The sequence below is a fragment of the Python bivittatus genome, unplaced genomic scaffold (genome assembly GCF_059951505.1).
Source record: "Python bivittatus isolate LINGU-HERP-01145 unplaced genomic scaffold, Pbiv_v1 ctg000020_np1212, whole genome shotgun sequence".
NCBI lineage: Eukaryota > Metazoa > Chordata > Lepidosauria > Squamata > Pythonidae > Python > Python bivittatus.
In genome coordinates this window covers 92570553-92588376 of record NW_028277030.1, presented here as the reverse complement: position 1 = coordinate 92588376, position 17824 = coordinate 92570553, and the positions used below count along the sequence as shown (strand labels likewise).

Here is a 17824-nt window from a genome sequence, read left to right as displayed (position 1 = left end):
CGCCCAGAGTCATTTTTTAATGAGATGGGTGGTGATAAATTAGATAGCTAGATAGAGTGGGGCAAAAAAGTATTTAGTCAGCCACCAATTGTGCAAGTTCTCCCACTTAAAAAGATGAGAGAGGCCTGTAATTTTCATCATAGGTATACCTCAACTATGAGAGACAAAATGGGGGAAAAAATCCAGAAAATCACATTGTCTGATTTTTAAAGAATTCATTTGCAAATCATGGTGGAAAATAAGTATTTGGTCAATATCAAAAGTTCATCTCAATACTTTGTTATATATCCTTTGTTGGCAATGACAGAGGTCAAACGTTTTCTGTAAGTCTTCACAAGGTTTTCACACACTTGCTGGTATTTTGGCCCATTCCTCCATGCAGATCTCCTCTAGAGCAGTGATGTTTTGGGGCTGTCGCTGGGCAACACGGACTTTCAACTCCCTCCAAAGGTTTTCCATGGGGTTGAGATCTGGAGACTGGCTAGGCCACTCCAGGACCTTGAAATGCTTCTTACGAAGCCACTTCTTCATTGCCCGGGCAGTGTGTTTGGGATCATTGTCATGCTGAAAGACCCAGCCACGTTTCATCTTCAATGCCCTTGCTGATGGAAGGAGGTGTTCACTCAAAATCTCACGATACATGGCCCCATTCATTCTTTCCTTTACACGGATCAGTCGTCCTGGTCCCTTTGCAGAAAAACAGCCCCAAAGCATGATGTTTCCACCCCCATGCTTCACAGTAGGTATGGTGTTCTTTGGATGCAACTCAGCATTCTCTCTCCTCCAAACACAACGAGTTTAGACCAAAACGTTCTACTTTGGTTTCATCTGACCATATGACATTCTCCCAATCCTCTTCTGGATCATCCAAATGCTCTCTAGCAAACTTCAGACGGGCCCGGACATGTACTGGCTTAAGCAGGGGGACACGTCTGGCACTGCAGGATTTGAGTCCCTGGCGGCGTAGTGTGTTACTGATGGTAGCCTTTGTTACTTTGGTCCCAGCTCTCTGCAGGTCATTCACTAGGTCCCCCCCTGTGGTTCTGGGATTTTTGCTCACCGTTCTTGTGATCATTTTGACCCCATGGGGTGAGATCTTGCATGGAGCCCCAGATCGAGGGAGATTATCAGTGGTCTTGTATGTCTTCCATTTTCTAATTATTGCTCCCACAGTTGATGTCTTCACACCAAGCTGCTTGCCTATTGCAGATTCAGTCTTCCCAGCCTGGTGCAGGTCTACCATTTTGTTTCTGGTGTCCTTCAACAGCTCTTTGGTCTTGGCCATAGTGGAGTTTGGAGTGTGACTGTTTGAGGTTGTGGACAGGGGTCTTTTATACTGATAACAAGGTCAAACAGGTGCCATTACTACAGGTAACGAGTGGAGGACAGAGGAGCCTCTTGAAGAAGTAGTTACAGGTCTGTGAGAGCCAGACATCTTGCTTGTTTGTAGGTGACCAAATACTTATTTTCCACCATGATTTGCAAATACATTCTTTAAAAATCAGACAATGTGATTTTCTGGATTTTCCCCCCCATTTTGTCTCTCATAGTTGAGGTATACCTATGATGAAAATTACAGGCCTCTCTCATCTTTTTAAGTGGGAGAACCTGCACAATTGGTGGCTGACTAAATACTTTTTTGCCCCACTGTAGCTAGATAGATAAATGCAGCAGTAGAGCCCCAGAGAAGCACAGCTCTTTCAGACCCTACTAGCTGCTGAAGAATACTTACAGCAAATATACTTGCTTTGTAATGCTAGGACAAGTTCATACTTTAAGACCATATTTATAAAGGTAAGTCATAGTTAGAGCCATAGGCAGGGATTGAAGAATCAGCCACTTCCACCGCCATACCCTTTTTGTTCTTTGAATTCAGCCCAACATTAATGTTATATGATGTTTGGCTAGACTGACATTTATTAAACATAAAGGTCTGCTACCATCATATCAAGCTCTAAGGAGAATATGATATATGTAGGAAAAGCAACTTCAAATAGAAGACAGTTTTGTCTGGGGATTATATATTATATTATTATATCCTACTATATGAGGATAAAAAAAAATCAATGATCATCAAACTACTTATAAAACCATTCAGAATGACATATTTATCTGACCTGCTGCCATTGTTTCAAACTAATATCTAAAATGGCTTATTGAAGTCCTCAAGCACTAAGTAGTGCAAACAACTCTACAGTCCAATCAGCATCTTAGAGAAAAGAGCACAACCTCATGTGCTTTAAAAGTTTTCTATCTCTGAACCACAATGAAACTGAGAATTGGAAATAATGTTGGGGTTGTTTTTTATTGTTAAATACTTATATTACATTTTTGCATTTAGATTCAGAAAGAACATCTGTCATACAGATTAAATAATGGATTTAAAAGTGCTATCCAACCATATGATTAATAAAATAATTATGGTAATTTTGAATCTCGTAGCATTCTGATAAAATAGACACAAGAGATTCTAAATTAACTTGTCATCTGGGGAAATGTGTTATGTGTTATTAGTGCCTTCAGACTAATAACATTCCCATCATACATAACCTACCATTCCAAGCCTCAAGGTACCATCTAATAGAAAATAGCAATACCAATACCACTGATAAATATTGTAGAATGTAAAACAATACTGAGCTCCAGAGCTGTAGGAAGGGAAGTTTTCCATCTTCTTGCAAAGGCTATAACAACAGCAGATTTCAGCCTTACTGGGGGAATCGTTCTGTACTCATGGGGGAGTAATACTACATCTTAATTCAGAGGTGTTGTGTGCACAGCCTCTCCCATTAGAGGGAAATATCTGGTTTAAAAAATGTGGTTAAAAATGAAGAACGCAGGGGGAAATAATACTGCATTTAAAACCGGTTTTGGTCCAGTATAGCTTCTAGAAAACTGCACAACCGCCAGTCATCTAAAAATATAAGCAATTCCTCAGAAATTCAACCAGAACTGTCTTCTGGAGAGAAGATGAACAAGTTATTGAGTATCTAAAGATATTAGACCTAAACGTTTGACAATCCAAATCGGATGGGATGACATCTCCAACATGGGAAGACACATTGGGAAATGTTTAATTACTTAAGCACATCAGGTCTTTGAGCTGAAAGAAGGAATTGGCATTTTACTTCACTGAGGTCTTTCCAAAGTGTTTTCAACTATGGCTGTGGGGCACAGGATAACTGAAAGATAAAAACAAAAGACAGACCTTCACCACTTGTAGGGGTCCGCATCCTTATTCTGCTTTTCTCTGTGCTTAAGTTCTTTTTTAAAAAATGGTTGACAATGAACTAATATCCTGTAAACAGGTTTCAAAGTGTTTTGCTTGTATTGGTTGCATTATTGACAGGTCAGAAATATATTTCACAGTAATACGTTGTGAAAAACAAGGCTTCCATGATTTCTTAACATAGCTCGTGTTTAACAGCAAATAACAGAGGTCTTGTATCAGGACACATCTACAGTTGTCTTTTTTTCCTTCAAAAGAGGTGATAGATTTATGCCAGAATATAATTTGCTGAATTTTTGTCAAGGAATGGGTAGTTGCATCAAATCAGGAAGTTTAAAGCACTTTTGGGAAAAGGTTCTCTTCATCTTTATAAACTACTGCTGTGAATGGTAATGTATATTCCTCAACCTGTGTTTTACCACTTTAGCACAGCCAATAAAAGCAGAATGATATATTGATGACTCTGCCTAATCAATTGCTGCAAACGAAACAGATGCTGAATGCTAACAGAAATACTCAAAATGGGACCAAGAAACAAGAGAGAGGAAATCAGCAGCTCTGCAGTAGTACCACAAGGACAAAAAAGAAAAGAAAAAGTGTGGAGGGGGGGCTTTAAAAATCCTGGTTCAATGAGAAATGAGAACGCCCATCTACCATGGAATATCAATAAACTGAAAAGAAAAAAGGAGGGAAAATTGGTCTGCATGAACTAAAGTCGTGAATCTCCCTCCTGGTTTTCAGTGGTACCTGAGTCCGCAGAAAATCCACCTCTTCTGTAAGCATCTGCCGCTCCTTGTACAGCTCATTCTGTTTGTTGAGTAACTCCACAAGCTGCTGGGCAGAAGTCTGGCAATGCTTGTCAAGCTGGTGTAATCTGGATCAAATATATACAAAAGATTGCTTTGTTGCAAGAACAGAATTGCAGATTATAGATTCTATAGGTAGTAACCACGTAACGGGTGAATAAATGCGCAGGAGCTATTCTTTAGATGTCTTTCCCCCCCTCCCTCCGTTATGGAAACACTGCCAGACTACACTTACTATCTTGCTGAATTGAAGAAATGTTATCCAGTACCACACAATGCACTATGTATCACATTCCTACTCAGAGCTAGGAAATATTACAGTTTTACAATTAGCATTGTAAATTGTACATATATAGGTCCGGACTTAGATCTATGGAGATTCTGGTGTGTTTAATTAAGAGGTTCTCACTTCCAAACTCAACAGGTGTGTGTGTGTGTGTGTGTGTGTGTGTGTCTATCTATCTATCTATCTATCTATCTATCTATCTATCTATCTATCTATCTATCTAAGTCCAAGATAAACATAAATATGAACCATTCAGTCAACACCTGTCTCCTGCTTATAGAATGGCTGTGGTAGACCCCATTTCAAACCACCAATCAAGAAAAGTGAAACTAGATACAAATGCATTGTTGCAAAGCAATGTTATTAAAACAGTGTTTTTTGCAAACAAGTCCCAATATCAGTCATAGGACAACCTGAACTCTCTACATAGCTTGTCAGAAATGAAATTCCTATTGTTTCACAGTTTAAATCAATACCTACAGAACAGATATATGAGACAGTTAAGGGAGATACAAAACCAAAACCTGGAGCCATTCAACTTACTCCTTTAGTCTCTGATATACACATATATTTGATGAGATGTTATCATTAATAAATGCAAACTGCATGAAAAAAAGTCTTGGAATATATCTTACTGGGCTGATCCAAGGGCATTTTCATGTTTGTGTATTAAGAAGAAAACTCTTTGATTTCATATTTTTGAAGGGCAGAGTTCATTCATTTACATGGTTTCCCAGCAAACTGTTTGGACATCCATCTGTCAGTGATGTTTTCAATTGGATTCTTGCCTGAGCTATGGGTTAAATTTCATGGGTTATGTGCTCTATAATTCTAATCCCTAGGGAGGTAAGGAAAACTCTTTTTTCGAACCAGGAGTGCAGAGGCCAGCCACATCAACAATGCACTGGAATTTTTTTCCAATGTCTGTTCTAATTCTTATTCTAGTTTTTATAGTTGTGGGGCTTTGGTGTTTGTTTTTTAATTTATTTAGTCTGAATTTCTCTCATTTAACAAGTTTTGCATGTCTATAAACTCTTTTACATTGCTGTTCAAACATACCTGCATCCTTTGGAACCCTCTTCTCATCTGTATTCCACAATCACTTTTGTAAATGGATCCTAATCTATTCAACTACTTCACTCAATCTTGAATCACGAATGTGTTTTGACTGATTTATCCTTTCCATTCATCTTCTGTAGCAAATGTTTGACCTGGTTTTTTTGTCTGATTGATGGTTTGTTTATTTTGATTTTGGTGCTGCCTGACTCCAGAACGACTCTGGGCAGCTTGTTTGCTTTTTGGCCATAACAGCCATTTACTGCCACAAGTAGCCAGTTCAAACATGCCACTTTTGGAAGCAGAAGCCCTCTCGGCCACTTAGTGACAGGCGACTTGCTTCCTCCCACTACCTCCTGGCCCCTACAAGGGCCTTCTGAGTACTGGGGGCATTCTGGGGCCTGTCTGTCAGTTCTCACCTTCTATCGGGGACCCGTTTGGTCCCAGGTCAGATGAGCAGAGCAGTCAGTCCAGCAAGCAGCATAAAAGTGCTGCTGCTCTGGATCTGCTATTTCTCTGTGCTTCTGCTTATACTCTGAAGCTGACAGTACAAGTAGCTGCTTCCAGAGCCAAAGTGCGGAGCTGGAGAGGCAGATGGCAGTCACAGCAGCCTCGCTTTCTTTGACCAACTGCAGCAGTACAGCTGTCCTTTGACTGTCTTCTGCCCGAGACGTGCTTTCTGCCCTCCATCCCCACTTGTGAAGGCAACAATAAGAACTGTGGTAGCCAATAAAAATTACTTGCCTTCCAGTTGACACCTGTGAAATTAAGAAACATTTGGACATTCCTGAGCTTGGAGATTTGGACAGAAACCTGACCCCCAGGGATGTCTGCAGAGTACAGTGAAAAAGTCAAGATGGTGGCCACAAAGGTGTGATCAAAATCTGCCCTATTTTTTAATCTTGTACGATCACAGCTGCCATCTTGACTTTTTTACCATACCCTGTGGACTCCCTTGCTATCCACTCATTATACATGCCTCTAGACATCGCTCCTGCTCATTTCTTCAGCTCTGAAGTTTGGCCCAGTGGCCATTAGAACAGACTGATTCCCTCTTAGCCCCAAAATGGGAGGAGGGCAGTTTATACAACCTCCCTGATGACTACTCAAAAAAATTAGAATAATAGAGAAGTAACAAGTTCTGATCTGGGATTCCACTGTTCACACAAAGGGGGTAAGAAGAAAGCGAAAAGGCTGGTAGGTTCATGTCCTGACTCAGATGGAAGGGAGAGGAATGAAACACTGGGACTGTCTGTCTGCCTGGAGAGGTACAGACAGCCTGCGCAGAAAACAACACAGTTCACTAGCTTGCCTGGCTGTTGTTTCAGCAGTTAAGAAAGCAGCAGCAGACAACAAATAATATAAACAAGTGGCCTTATGTTCAAACAGCTGTGACATCAATGTAATTAATCCAATGACAAATTCCAGGTTGGTACCCACAGAAAAACAGGCAGGATTAAATGAAGGATACTTTCATGAAACATTTGACCATCATGTCCAAAAAAATGTGAAATACCTGCAGCCCGAGGATGTATTGCCAAAATAACTGCAAGGACACAACCAAACACTTCAGCATTAGCAGAAACAGTATACAGTGTGTACGGCAACTAGGGAAACTGGTGAATCATGGAAGTGCTCTGCCTCCATGGGTTTGAGAAGAATTGGACAGGACTTCTCAATAGATGGTTTCCTCTATGTCAAGAGAATACTGTCTATTACTGCAGAGAGGCCAGTTGCAACCCAATCCTCCAAGCTATAAATCTGAGTTCTAGATGGTACAGATATCCTTGCGGAGGATCAGTAAGTCTGAATGTTTTAAGAGGTGAGCATAATCCCATTGGAGAGGGGCAAATCTTGGATGTAAAACCATCAGGTCTCATTAGCAGAGTTCATCTATCACTCTGAATTTGGTTAAGAATGGGAAGATGTAGAGAATTGGTCTGCCCAACAGAATAGACATGCATCTCCCAGGGGCTAAGTCCCACCCTGCCCCTATTGCACAATCAAATACTGATTATTGCTCCTGGACAAAAAGATCATGGTTGGGGTTGCTTCAGTGTTGACAAATGGAGCACATCACCAAGCTACATAATTCCCCCTATGGAATGACACACTTGCATGATTGAATTTGTCCACTAAGACATGCCTTCCATGGCCATGTGAAATGCCACAAGGCAAAATATGCAGGAGGTACCCCAGTTCCACAGTGGAATGTAAGTGCAGCAATGATATTGATTTTGCTGTCCACTGTTGGATTGTCTGATACACTTTCAATGGTGCAATTGTGGAATTAACTTGCAAAAGTGTGTAGTATTACAAATGCTGCCAGAAACTCTAACCCAGTTATATGAATAATGACCTTGGTTGCCATTCAAAGATGCTGAATGTGAAGGGAAGGCAATGTGTCATCACATCTGCTTCATCAAATATCCCTAGTAATTATTTCAGATGGAGAAAGAGGGGTGTGTGTGTGTGTGTACATGAACAACATATTTCATAAAAGTGCATGTACATTAAGACAAGTTAAAAATAGGAGGATTGTTGAGAACAAAAATGGTCTGTAGAAGTTTGTCCAAATATTCTGCAATCCAAGTGGTCAATTTGTAATTTATCTATGTATATAATCAGTGAGGGTTTCAACACATGACCCAAGTACCCCAAGAATTCCTTCTTCTTCAGTCCTCATTGTGAAGATGATGATGAGGTTCAGAAATGGGATAAATGACCTTCCAAGGAGTTCTGACAGCTCTAGGAGTTCTGGTTGTAAGACTAGAGCTTAGCCAAGAGAGGGTTATTGGTATCACTAGGAGCTGATGGCAATTTATGCACATGAAACCCCCTAAACTGTTCTACCCATCCTGATCTAAGATATTAGCACTCTGCAGAAGCTCAGAGACCCACAATATCCACTCCTTTAGATACAGTTGGTAAAGAGGAGATGCTAAACCCTATATTTTAGCTATGAAAATGCAGACAGAAATTATAAGGTTTTTATTTTATGGCCAATAGAATGTTCAGAAAATAAATGGCAGAATATTAAAAACTAAACCTAATCTTATACAATATAGAATGATGAACATATGCTAGAACTATATAATATGACAGCCCTAAAGTTAACTGTATGGTTTAAAATTATGTCGTTGCTATGTGCGAAAGATTACATCCATAAGTTATGAATTTCTTTACAGAATGGGCTTGGTATATCTTCTTTGCGAGTCAGTTCCATCATGCAGAATGTATTTATTATCTGCAACAAAAAAAGGGCAGATACTTATTTTTAAATTCTGATGTCTTCAATTCCCTCCTTGGACTCTCCTGATACCTAGCCAATATTTTGACTGCTAGGCAAATACCTGTTTATTTTCTTAGGCTTTCAAAGTTTTGCCTTTTATCTAGAATATTCTACTCTTAATGCTACTCATAGGTGCAACTTCATGTTTGTTGATACGAGATTTCATACTGATTGTATTGGGCTCTTATTTTGATGTAAAACACTGTAGTAACTGTGAGACTGAAATCTGAACAAACAAAAACTAAATAATATCTTGTTCCTAGTAATCATTCATCTACCATAGAGTATCACACTGTGCAGAGTCACAGGGAAGAGACAGTAGATTTTGGAGAAGTTGCTTCTTAAGTTGTTGCAGATACAGACTATAAACTGCAGAAATCAATTGTATCCTCTTGAAACAGGCTTGGTAAAATCACTGCAGAGATTTTCCTAAGATAATATTTGGTGATTGGAAGAAAAGAAATAGATTCTATTCTATTCTATTCTATTCTATTCTATTCTATTCTATTCTATTCTATTCTATTCTATTCTATTCTATTCTATTCTATTCTATTCTATTCTATTCTATTCCTTCTTTCATCACACCAGATGGCAGCACCTAGCCAACTTTGGCTGATCTCTGAAAAAACTAAGTAGGGTCAATATCTATTTAATCAGCCATTCATTCATTCACTCAGCTTATCTGCCAAACCATTTCTGAAGAGTCCAAACAGCTTACGTAGAGCAACATAAAATTAAAGCATAAAAAGTCAGTAACATATTATACTGATGATACCTCACCCATGCTTGCAAATATCCTCTCTCAACAGTTTCTTGTAGATATTAAACAGCAGGGGAAGACGACTGAGAACCGTGGCACCCCATCACAGAGTTCCACAGGACTTGACCGCTCCCCTCCCGCTATCACTGATTGGAACTGACTGTGCATGAAGGAGAAGAATGGCTCCCAACCCTCATGGATGGCTCAGAAGGATAACATGATTGATAATATCAAAAGCCACCAGGAGATCAAGCAGGGCCAGAAAATGGCTGGTGTGGGTCTTCTGGGCTGTGTGGCCGTGTTCTGGAAGTTTTGTTTCCTAACGTTTCTCCAGCACCTGTGACCGGCATCTTCAGAGTGCAGGAGCACAGACAGGAGCAGTTCTCTCTGTGCCCAGGGTGATGTGACCCTTTTGTGGGTATTTATAGAGATCTGGGGGGGGGGAAGGGGGAGATTGGGTGTGTGTGTGGGGGGGGTTGGGTTACTGAGTGGCTGCTTGTTTTGGTGTCAGCATCTGTGTGTATCTTCCTGGGGATTAGGCAGGGTTTTTTCTTCTATTGAATTGTTAACGAGGGGCTGCTGGGGGTGATTAGCAAGTTCATTGTGTGAACTGTTCACATGTCCTGGTGGTTGAGCTGAGTTTGTTGACCTTTTGCAGGCTGTATTTTTCAGGATTGGTAGCCAGGTTTTGTTGATTTTTAAACTCTCCTCTTTTTATTGAAACTGTGCTGGTGTTTGTGAATCTCAATGGCTTCCCGGTATAGCCTGGTATAGTGGCTGTTGGTGTTGTCCAGTACCCTGGTGTTGTCCACCCTGGGCACAGAGAGAACTGCTCCTGTCTGTGCTCCTGCACTCTGAAGATGCCGGTCACAGGTGCTGGCGAAACGTTAGGAAACAAAACTTCCAGAACACGGCCACACAGCCCGGAAGACCCACACCAGCCATCGTATGCCGGCCGTGAAAGCCTTCGACAATACACAGGGCCAGAAAAGTTGCACTTCCCTTATCCAGTCCCACCAGAAGCCATTAAGAGTAACCAAATTCAATCCCAACCCCAGGACTAAATCCTGACTATAAAGGACCCAGTCATCTTAAAAAGGGAAGGTTCAAAATTGGTTAATAGTTTTGTAGAACAGCTGAGTTGAACAATGACTTCTTGAGGAGGGCCACACCAATGCCTCTTTCAAAGCACTCACTTAAGGATGTATTTACCACTGCTTGCACCCAGCCTCGCATTACCTCCCTGGCAGCTTTTACTAGCCAGATCTAGAGGTTCAAACCTACTGCAGCTAACCACACAAGATGGTGCCATCTCATCTGGATTTGTTTAGCTGGCAAAAATGTGAGCAATTTTATCCTACTGATGCTGCACAAATTCATTGCGATGACCCAGCAGATAATCTTCTGGCTCGGTTTTCTCTAATAGGAACTGAGTCATTCTAAATAATACTGCTGGATGTATCTACATCTGTCTATCCACAAGTGTAGAAAGAGTGTAGAAACAAGCATTGTTTTGAGTTCTCAGAGCTGATCAGATAAAATGCAGCATGCTTGTTCTTTCCTGTGAATCTTTCTATTTTTTTTAGCACAATGAGGACGGAAAGACTTCAGTTTAATCAAATAAATGGAATTTGTAATGCATACAAACAGACTTACTGTTCTTCCCCGCATCTGTCTTCAAAATAAGTTACAGTGTAGTAAATTACTTTATGACCTACCAGTTCTATAATTCAGAGATTATGCTGGTAATAGCATTGCTTCTGCTAAAACAAGTGTGCCTATCCTAAAATGCATTTGCTACTAAATTACCCGAAGAGTTAATCAAGGGCATCAGTTAAAACTTAAGTGGAAAACTTTGTGCTTAGCAATACTTGGGTCTGGTTTTCTGGTTGTTTTTATTTTCTCTTCTCCCTTTGGGTATCTGTGCATGGTAGACAGAACTGAATTCTCTTCTCCCACTAAATATCTGCACATAGGCAGCCAGATCCCATGCTGTGCCATCCTGTTTGCATAGTAATTCCCATGGCAGTGGTCATGAATCCACCTGGAACTTTCACTCCTTCAGCAGACCGAGACCGTCTAGTTCCATCTTTGCTTGCTGGCTATATTTTTATTTTCTGTCTCTCCTTTTCTCCAATTTAAACTCAACTCCTACTTGTCAGCTTTCAATCCCCACCCCCCACCCCCAAGAGACTTTCTTTGTAAAACTCCTTATCTGTTCTTCTCTCAGCTATTTCCCACTCTCAGTTATTCAGCCACAAGTAGAGTTTGTATGTCTGGGTGGTCATACATCAAGATGGCAGACAACATTTATCATCTCCATCCTTTCACAAGTATGCTTTACTATTCAGAGCATACCCTTGAACCTGAACTCATACCTGTGTTTGGTCACATTCACTTTTTGTTTTATGCCAGCATCACTCTTGGTATCTCTTAAGCTATTTCATCTTCTGGAGCCCCTTGGTATGCCAAGGACCTCCCCTGGATTGAAAGCCAAGCAAATCTTGTACAGGAACAACAGTGTCAAGCATTGCATTTGATTCCATATTAGAGGTCAGGCAGCCACATTAGGGAAACTCTCCAAGTGCTCTTTCAAAACCAATAGGATCTATTAGGTACCTGGGGCAGACCAACTGAAAAGTTCCTCCTTGTAGATGTCTGTGGTGCTAGTAAATTCCATAGTAACCAGAAAGTGATGTGACCATGACAAGGGACCAATGGAAATGTTCACCATTCTCTAGCCCTATCTCAGCACTTGGATGGAAGACACTAAAAGCTCAGGGCTGTAGGTTACACTGGGAAACATCCCAGAAGAAGGCAATCTGTATTACTGCCAAATTACTAAGGGCCTATTTTGAGTAGGAAGAATATATACTTTAACATTACTTATTTAGTCCTGCAACTTTTAGCATAATGATAAGTTTCCTGGGACTGCAAGTTTCACAAAAGTGACATTATCTACTAAGGACTTCACTGTTTATTAAATATCAATTTCCAAATGTATTTCCAGATTATACAACGATGAGGGTGCATACAAGCCAGCAGAACAGGTGCCAGTTATGTATCATTTATTAATTTTAGTTTGCACTCTGTAAATTAATATATAATGCATTTACTATAATTATGTCATAAAATGTAAAAATACACACATATCTAAATCTACTCGTTAAGTCATACAGAGAAAACAGTGGTTGGACTTCATGTGTTCTATCTGCTAATAGAATGGAATTTGCTAGCAACCTAACTTCTTCTACCTCTCTGTCTATTACATCTGCTCCAGTGGCCTTGAGAACATCTTCCCAACACCCAAGCAGATTCAAGGGAGAAGAAGAGTGATGGAATGTTGCCCAGGAGAAGTAAATTTCAAATGTAAAGTTTTTATAAGTGCAGCCTGAAAACCATAATTCAGTTCCAGGGAAGTAAGAAATGAACCTTTGGGAGTAGCAGCTGTATAGCAAAAATCCAACTCACCTAAGTGCTTCTGCTATTCCCAATCTTAAAAAGATAGCTGGAAGAGTGCATGAAACCAAAGGTAGCCCTCTAGTTTTACCTGCACACCTGGGGCAGGATGGTACCTAGGATGTAAGCCAGGATCTACAAAATGTTAGTATTATGAATTCTTTTTATTACACAATCATTTCTATTTTTTGTGGAGTTCCATAAATACCTGCACTGTAACACAAATCAATACATGACATACCACAAAATTAATCCCCAGAGGTCACAGTATATGATAAAGCAACCCACCCCCAGCAGATACCAATCTATTACATTAAGATCTTTCCACCATCCTACCATTTGGATCATGATGTAATGGATTTCTACTATACTCTGCAGAGTTGAATGTGCACAGCAGAGAGATTGAATTACAACAACTGGCAGCAGCTAAACCACCAAATCCAATCCAATCCAATCGCTATGCTGCACTTACTGGCACACATCTTAATTAGGTTTTAATATAAGTAATCTGATAACTACTCCTGGCTGGCCAGACCTGAACTGTCAGCGCCGAGAGTTTGTTATTTAGCTGCTCTTACTGTATATGGTGGGAGCCTCCTTACTGACCCTTGTCGGAGAACCCCATCTGCTGGTTACCACGGTAACTGAAAGAGGCCAGAGAGCTGAATCAAGACACTCCGATAAAAGACTGCAGGCAAAGGAATTTTGAAAAACAAAAACCACTCGCTCAAGAAAACGAACCTACACACCATTATTCTGCCTTTCAGGGTGGGTGCAATAAAGAAGCATTACGTTACAGGCTACAGACCTCATAAAGTTTAAGCAATAAATGGCTGAGAAATGTAATAGTATATGTTTGTTTTTTCCAGAGAGTTGAAGATGTTTTGAAAATAAGAACGCAGAGCTGTTATTGAGCAGTAGCGTCATGTTCAACTATGGTCGCCAGGTAGTTTTGGTTTTCGTATTATCTGAAAACCATGACATCCCTAAAAAGTGAAGATTTTGTGCTTTAAAAAAAAATCCCACTTTTGACACTATTTTTATCCACCTATAAGCGCAAAACTGGGGATAGTGAAACAGATTCTTTTAGAGGGCCTACTGAAGTTCAATAAGGGGAGATGTTTTCAAGAGCACCGTGTTAATTTTTATATGATTGTGATGCCACTAGTGCAAATCCTTGAGGATTCTTTTAAAATGATGGTTTTTATCCCTGGGCCCCAAGTAATTTGTATCTTGAATATTCAAGCTATGCACTAAAGAATAGTCCAGCTGTAACTTACAAAGGGCTTTAAATATTTGTATTTAAGTATTTACATCATTTATTTCTTACAGCAACCCTAACTTTCCTAGATCCACATTTTTAGAAGTGAGGCATCAGGCCACTGTTTTTGGTGGATTGGTTGCTGTTATTGTTTTGGTGTGTGTTTTTTTTTTAATTCTAACAGTCCCAAGTAAAAATTAGCTCCTGACCTGAATGTTTGCAATATTTATATGCTTTGCTTTTTAAGATTGGGACTTGATGCAGATTCTATGGCTTCAACACTAACCAACACCTTCCAATCCCTTTTATTTTACTATCTAGCCTGATTTAAGTTTTGAAAAACTCAGAACACTACCCATTATTTGGGGACTTTGTCCTGTGACCAACAATGCTACCTTTGCTTATAAAGTGTAAAATTAATATAAGTTCAGTGGAATCTTAGATTTATCTTGCTTATGTAAGGTAGAAGAGGCTGTCAGATTAGTCCACACATGAATTTACAGATCTTGCTGTTATCCGTGTTTGAGAGAACTAGGAGTTCATGCACATTTCTTCACTTGATAGAGGTAGATTATATTCCCTCACACACAATTATATCCAGTTCATATGTTCAGTTGTCAGAGATCAAGTAAGGCATGCAGATGTCTGAAACAACTATCTTTGCACACTAAGCAACCCAATGCGATATTTAAATGGAAATAAATCAATATAATCCTATTTCTAAAATGGAATAAAGGCTGCATCCATTCTGGGATAAGCCACTGAACATGGTGGGAGCTACTTCTAAGGAAGCATATTCTGTACTGTACAAGTATTTCAGATTTCATTAGTTTGTGGCTGAAGCTCAGTATTATGAATATTTAGTTTGCCAACTTTTCTAAGTATCATAGATACGAAAATGGAAAGTTAGCTGGTATAAATTTTTCTACTCTCTTGATTGCTTTCAGAATAATTTGCACTTATTAGAAGCCATAGAATATCAAATGATGTTTGCTACAACAAAACAAGCAATACCCAGTTCTAAACTGAAAAGTATATGTATTCACTTATTGGGTTTCTTGAGTCTCATCACAGGTACAACTATTGTACTGCTCTTTTCCTGTGCTAATCTCAACTCTTTGCACAGAGGTTTTGCACCAAACTAAAATTTAACTCTCATCACTCAAGTTCCTAGGTTTTCCTTACCTCAAGAAATAAAGCCAGCAGCCAGGCTATGCCATGAAGAATTGGGAATGGACAAACAAGAGCTAGCTCAGTTCTCAATTATTCCCACTGAATTCAATAGAACAAGTAAACAGGAAGCAACCTCAACAGATGCTCAGTTAAGAGAGGCAAAATCTTGCTCTAGACAACGATGCCAAAGAGATATTAACTGATTCAATTCCCATTTCAGTGTCTTGGAGAATAAACAGAACAGACTTTGTAGGAGAAAAGATATGGAGGGCTGAGGGAAGAAAGATGTGAAAAGTAATCTGGAAATAATAAAAAGGAGCCATTACTGAAGTGTTATAATTGTATTTAATGTTTGTTTCTTTTTTCCTATTCCATCCCAGAACTGGCATAATCAATCAGAGGGAAATGCCCCAGGAAAAATGTTAGATGCTCTCAGCATCTAACATAACAATCCAATGTATTTTTAATAGCAAGCAGAACATACTGGTCCACCCTTCCATTTCTACTTCTATACTTTGTTATTTTATAGTTACTATTTAATTGTTGGCTTCGTATGGGTTCCTCAAGGAAACAGAAAAATGTAAACTGAACTTTCAGAGGTGTTCAGTATTATTTTGTATTTCCTCTTTGGAAATGTCAGAGAAGAAAGGAAACAATGATTTTATTAACATGCTAGTTTTATTTTAATTACCTGCATATTCATACTAGAAAAAAATTAAATAAGTGCTTCATTGCTCACTTTCCTCATTATTTATTACTCCCACAACTTGGGTTCTAAAAGTTCTCAGTTCCTAACTTCAAACCAACTTTTTCTTAACAACTTCATGATAACCTCACCTCCCTCCTTAACGCTGTTTTTTAAATTTAATTTTAATAAGAAGCTATGAAATAATCCTGAGCCATCAAGACTTGGCTGCCCACTCTGAACTTTCTTGTTCAGACCACAATGCCTTTAAAAAGAACCTCCCGGCATGAGCTTCTTAAGAAGTGATATCCAGCAGACAGCGCATGTGGGGTTTAAGCAGGCTGCGCAGGCTGAAAAGAGAATGACTTTCTTGGGTTTTGATGGCATGTGCAGAGCGTATGGGAGGCCCTTAAACTCATCAGGCATTTTAAGGAATTTAGAAAACAATGTAGATCAATGTATCAGTTTTCATTAAGTTTGTTAAAAAAAGAAACATTAGCAACTCTGCATTTGTAATGGAATGTTTCCCTTTTTCAAAGTGATAGAATTCCTTTGAATCACTCCTGGAGCTTCAAGATGCCAAATAAAGATCAGAAATGAAGATCAGAAAGACCGCTGTGATGGGTAAAACACCCCATTACTTCATTATTTGGGCAAAGTGACCTCTGATACATACGCATCATAATAAGCCTAATTTTTGAACAATTAATTTTAGAAGAGCTGAGATGGAAAAAATCAGATTCCTGTAAGTGATATACAGTACTTGTGAGGAGAAACAGATTTTTAGAAATGAATGCAAAAGTGCTGCGTGAATCTTCCTTCTATTTCTGACAAATTATTGTGTTCTTCACAGTAAGCTAAAGGAATTTAGCCATTATCCAAACTGCAGAAGGTTGAAGCAGAAGTCTGCTTTCTGTTTCTTTTCTTAAATGAACACTAAGTCCTTTGTATTAATTGGAATATTATTAATGAAAATAATATAAAACACTAGTTCTTATTCTTTACTTCAGTCTGCAACATTTTGTCTCTCATGCACATACATAGACTCAGATTCTCTGAAAACGTGAGAATCCTTGAGGTAACTAGTAAATGAGAAAGTAAAAATTATAAAAACAATCATAATATTTATAATAAATCTAAACAATACAGCATTTCTTAATAAAAATCCCAAAATGTCTATTCTACCATTCATGCAGCCAATTAGCATTTACTGGGGGAAACCAAGAAGAGACCACAAATGCTATTACTTGTAATAATAATGCAGCATAACACAGTTTAACATTCCAATCAATAGCGAGTCATAGTTTAAAAGAACTAAAACTGCCAGCTTTGAAGAAGTGCTCAGTAAGATGTTCTCCAAGAGAATCATGGAACATCCTGGCTGTTCCCTGCTACATGGTTCTGCTTTTTCCTGTTATTTCTTTCATACGTAGCATTCACCATAACCTAACAGTTCTATTCTTCCTCTGCTGGGCTTAGTAGCACTAACATGGAGAAATTCTTGTTTCTGTAAAAAGTCAGATGCATGTGTGCAAAAGTGGTGTGTGTGTGTGTGTGTGTGTGTGTGTAGATTGGGAGTACTGTTTGCATAATGTTTGCATTTCATTCCAAAATTTTTGTTAACTTTTTGGTAAGATATGTGATTTCAAAACAGTCTCAATAACACGACCCCACACAGTTAAGCTGTACTGCTTAGCATCATCTTCTGGAACTGCCTTCTTTAAACTAGAGGAACATCATGATTTGAAGACTCGTTTCTTCAAGGCTAGTCTTTTTCAACACGGTGTACCCAGAGGAACATCCCTTCACACTCTTAG

At 39.2% G+C, this 17824-nt stretch overlaps 1 protein-coding gene across 6 annotated transcripts in view; it reads right to left on the bottom strand.

Moving 5' to 3' along the window:
* Nucleotides 1-1584: 1584 nt before the first annotated feature.
* Nucleotides 1585-17824, bottom strand: part of SDCCAG8 (SHH signaling and ciliogenesis regulator SDCCAG8) — a 122337-nt gene continuing 106097 nt past the window's right edge. For 5 of the 6 annotated variants that reach the window (XM_088144089.1, XM_088144082.1, XM_088144096.1 and 2 more), the window contains 2 exons: nt 3977-4103; nt 1585-3182 (listed from right to left, as the gene is read on the bottom strand). In XM_088144089.1, coding sequence (XP_088000215.1) covers nt 3159-3182; nt 3977-4103 — 151 coding nt within the window. In that variant the 3' untranslated portion in view covers nt 1585-3158. The remainder of the gene's footprint in view (nt 3183-3976; nt 4104-17824) is intronic. The other variant, XR_015796692.1, reaches the window with a different exon arrangement.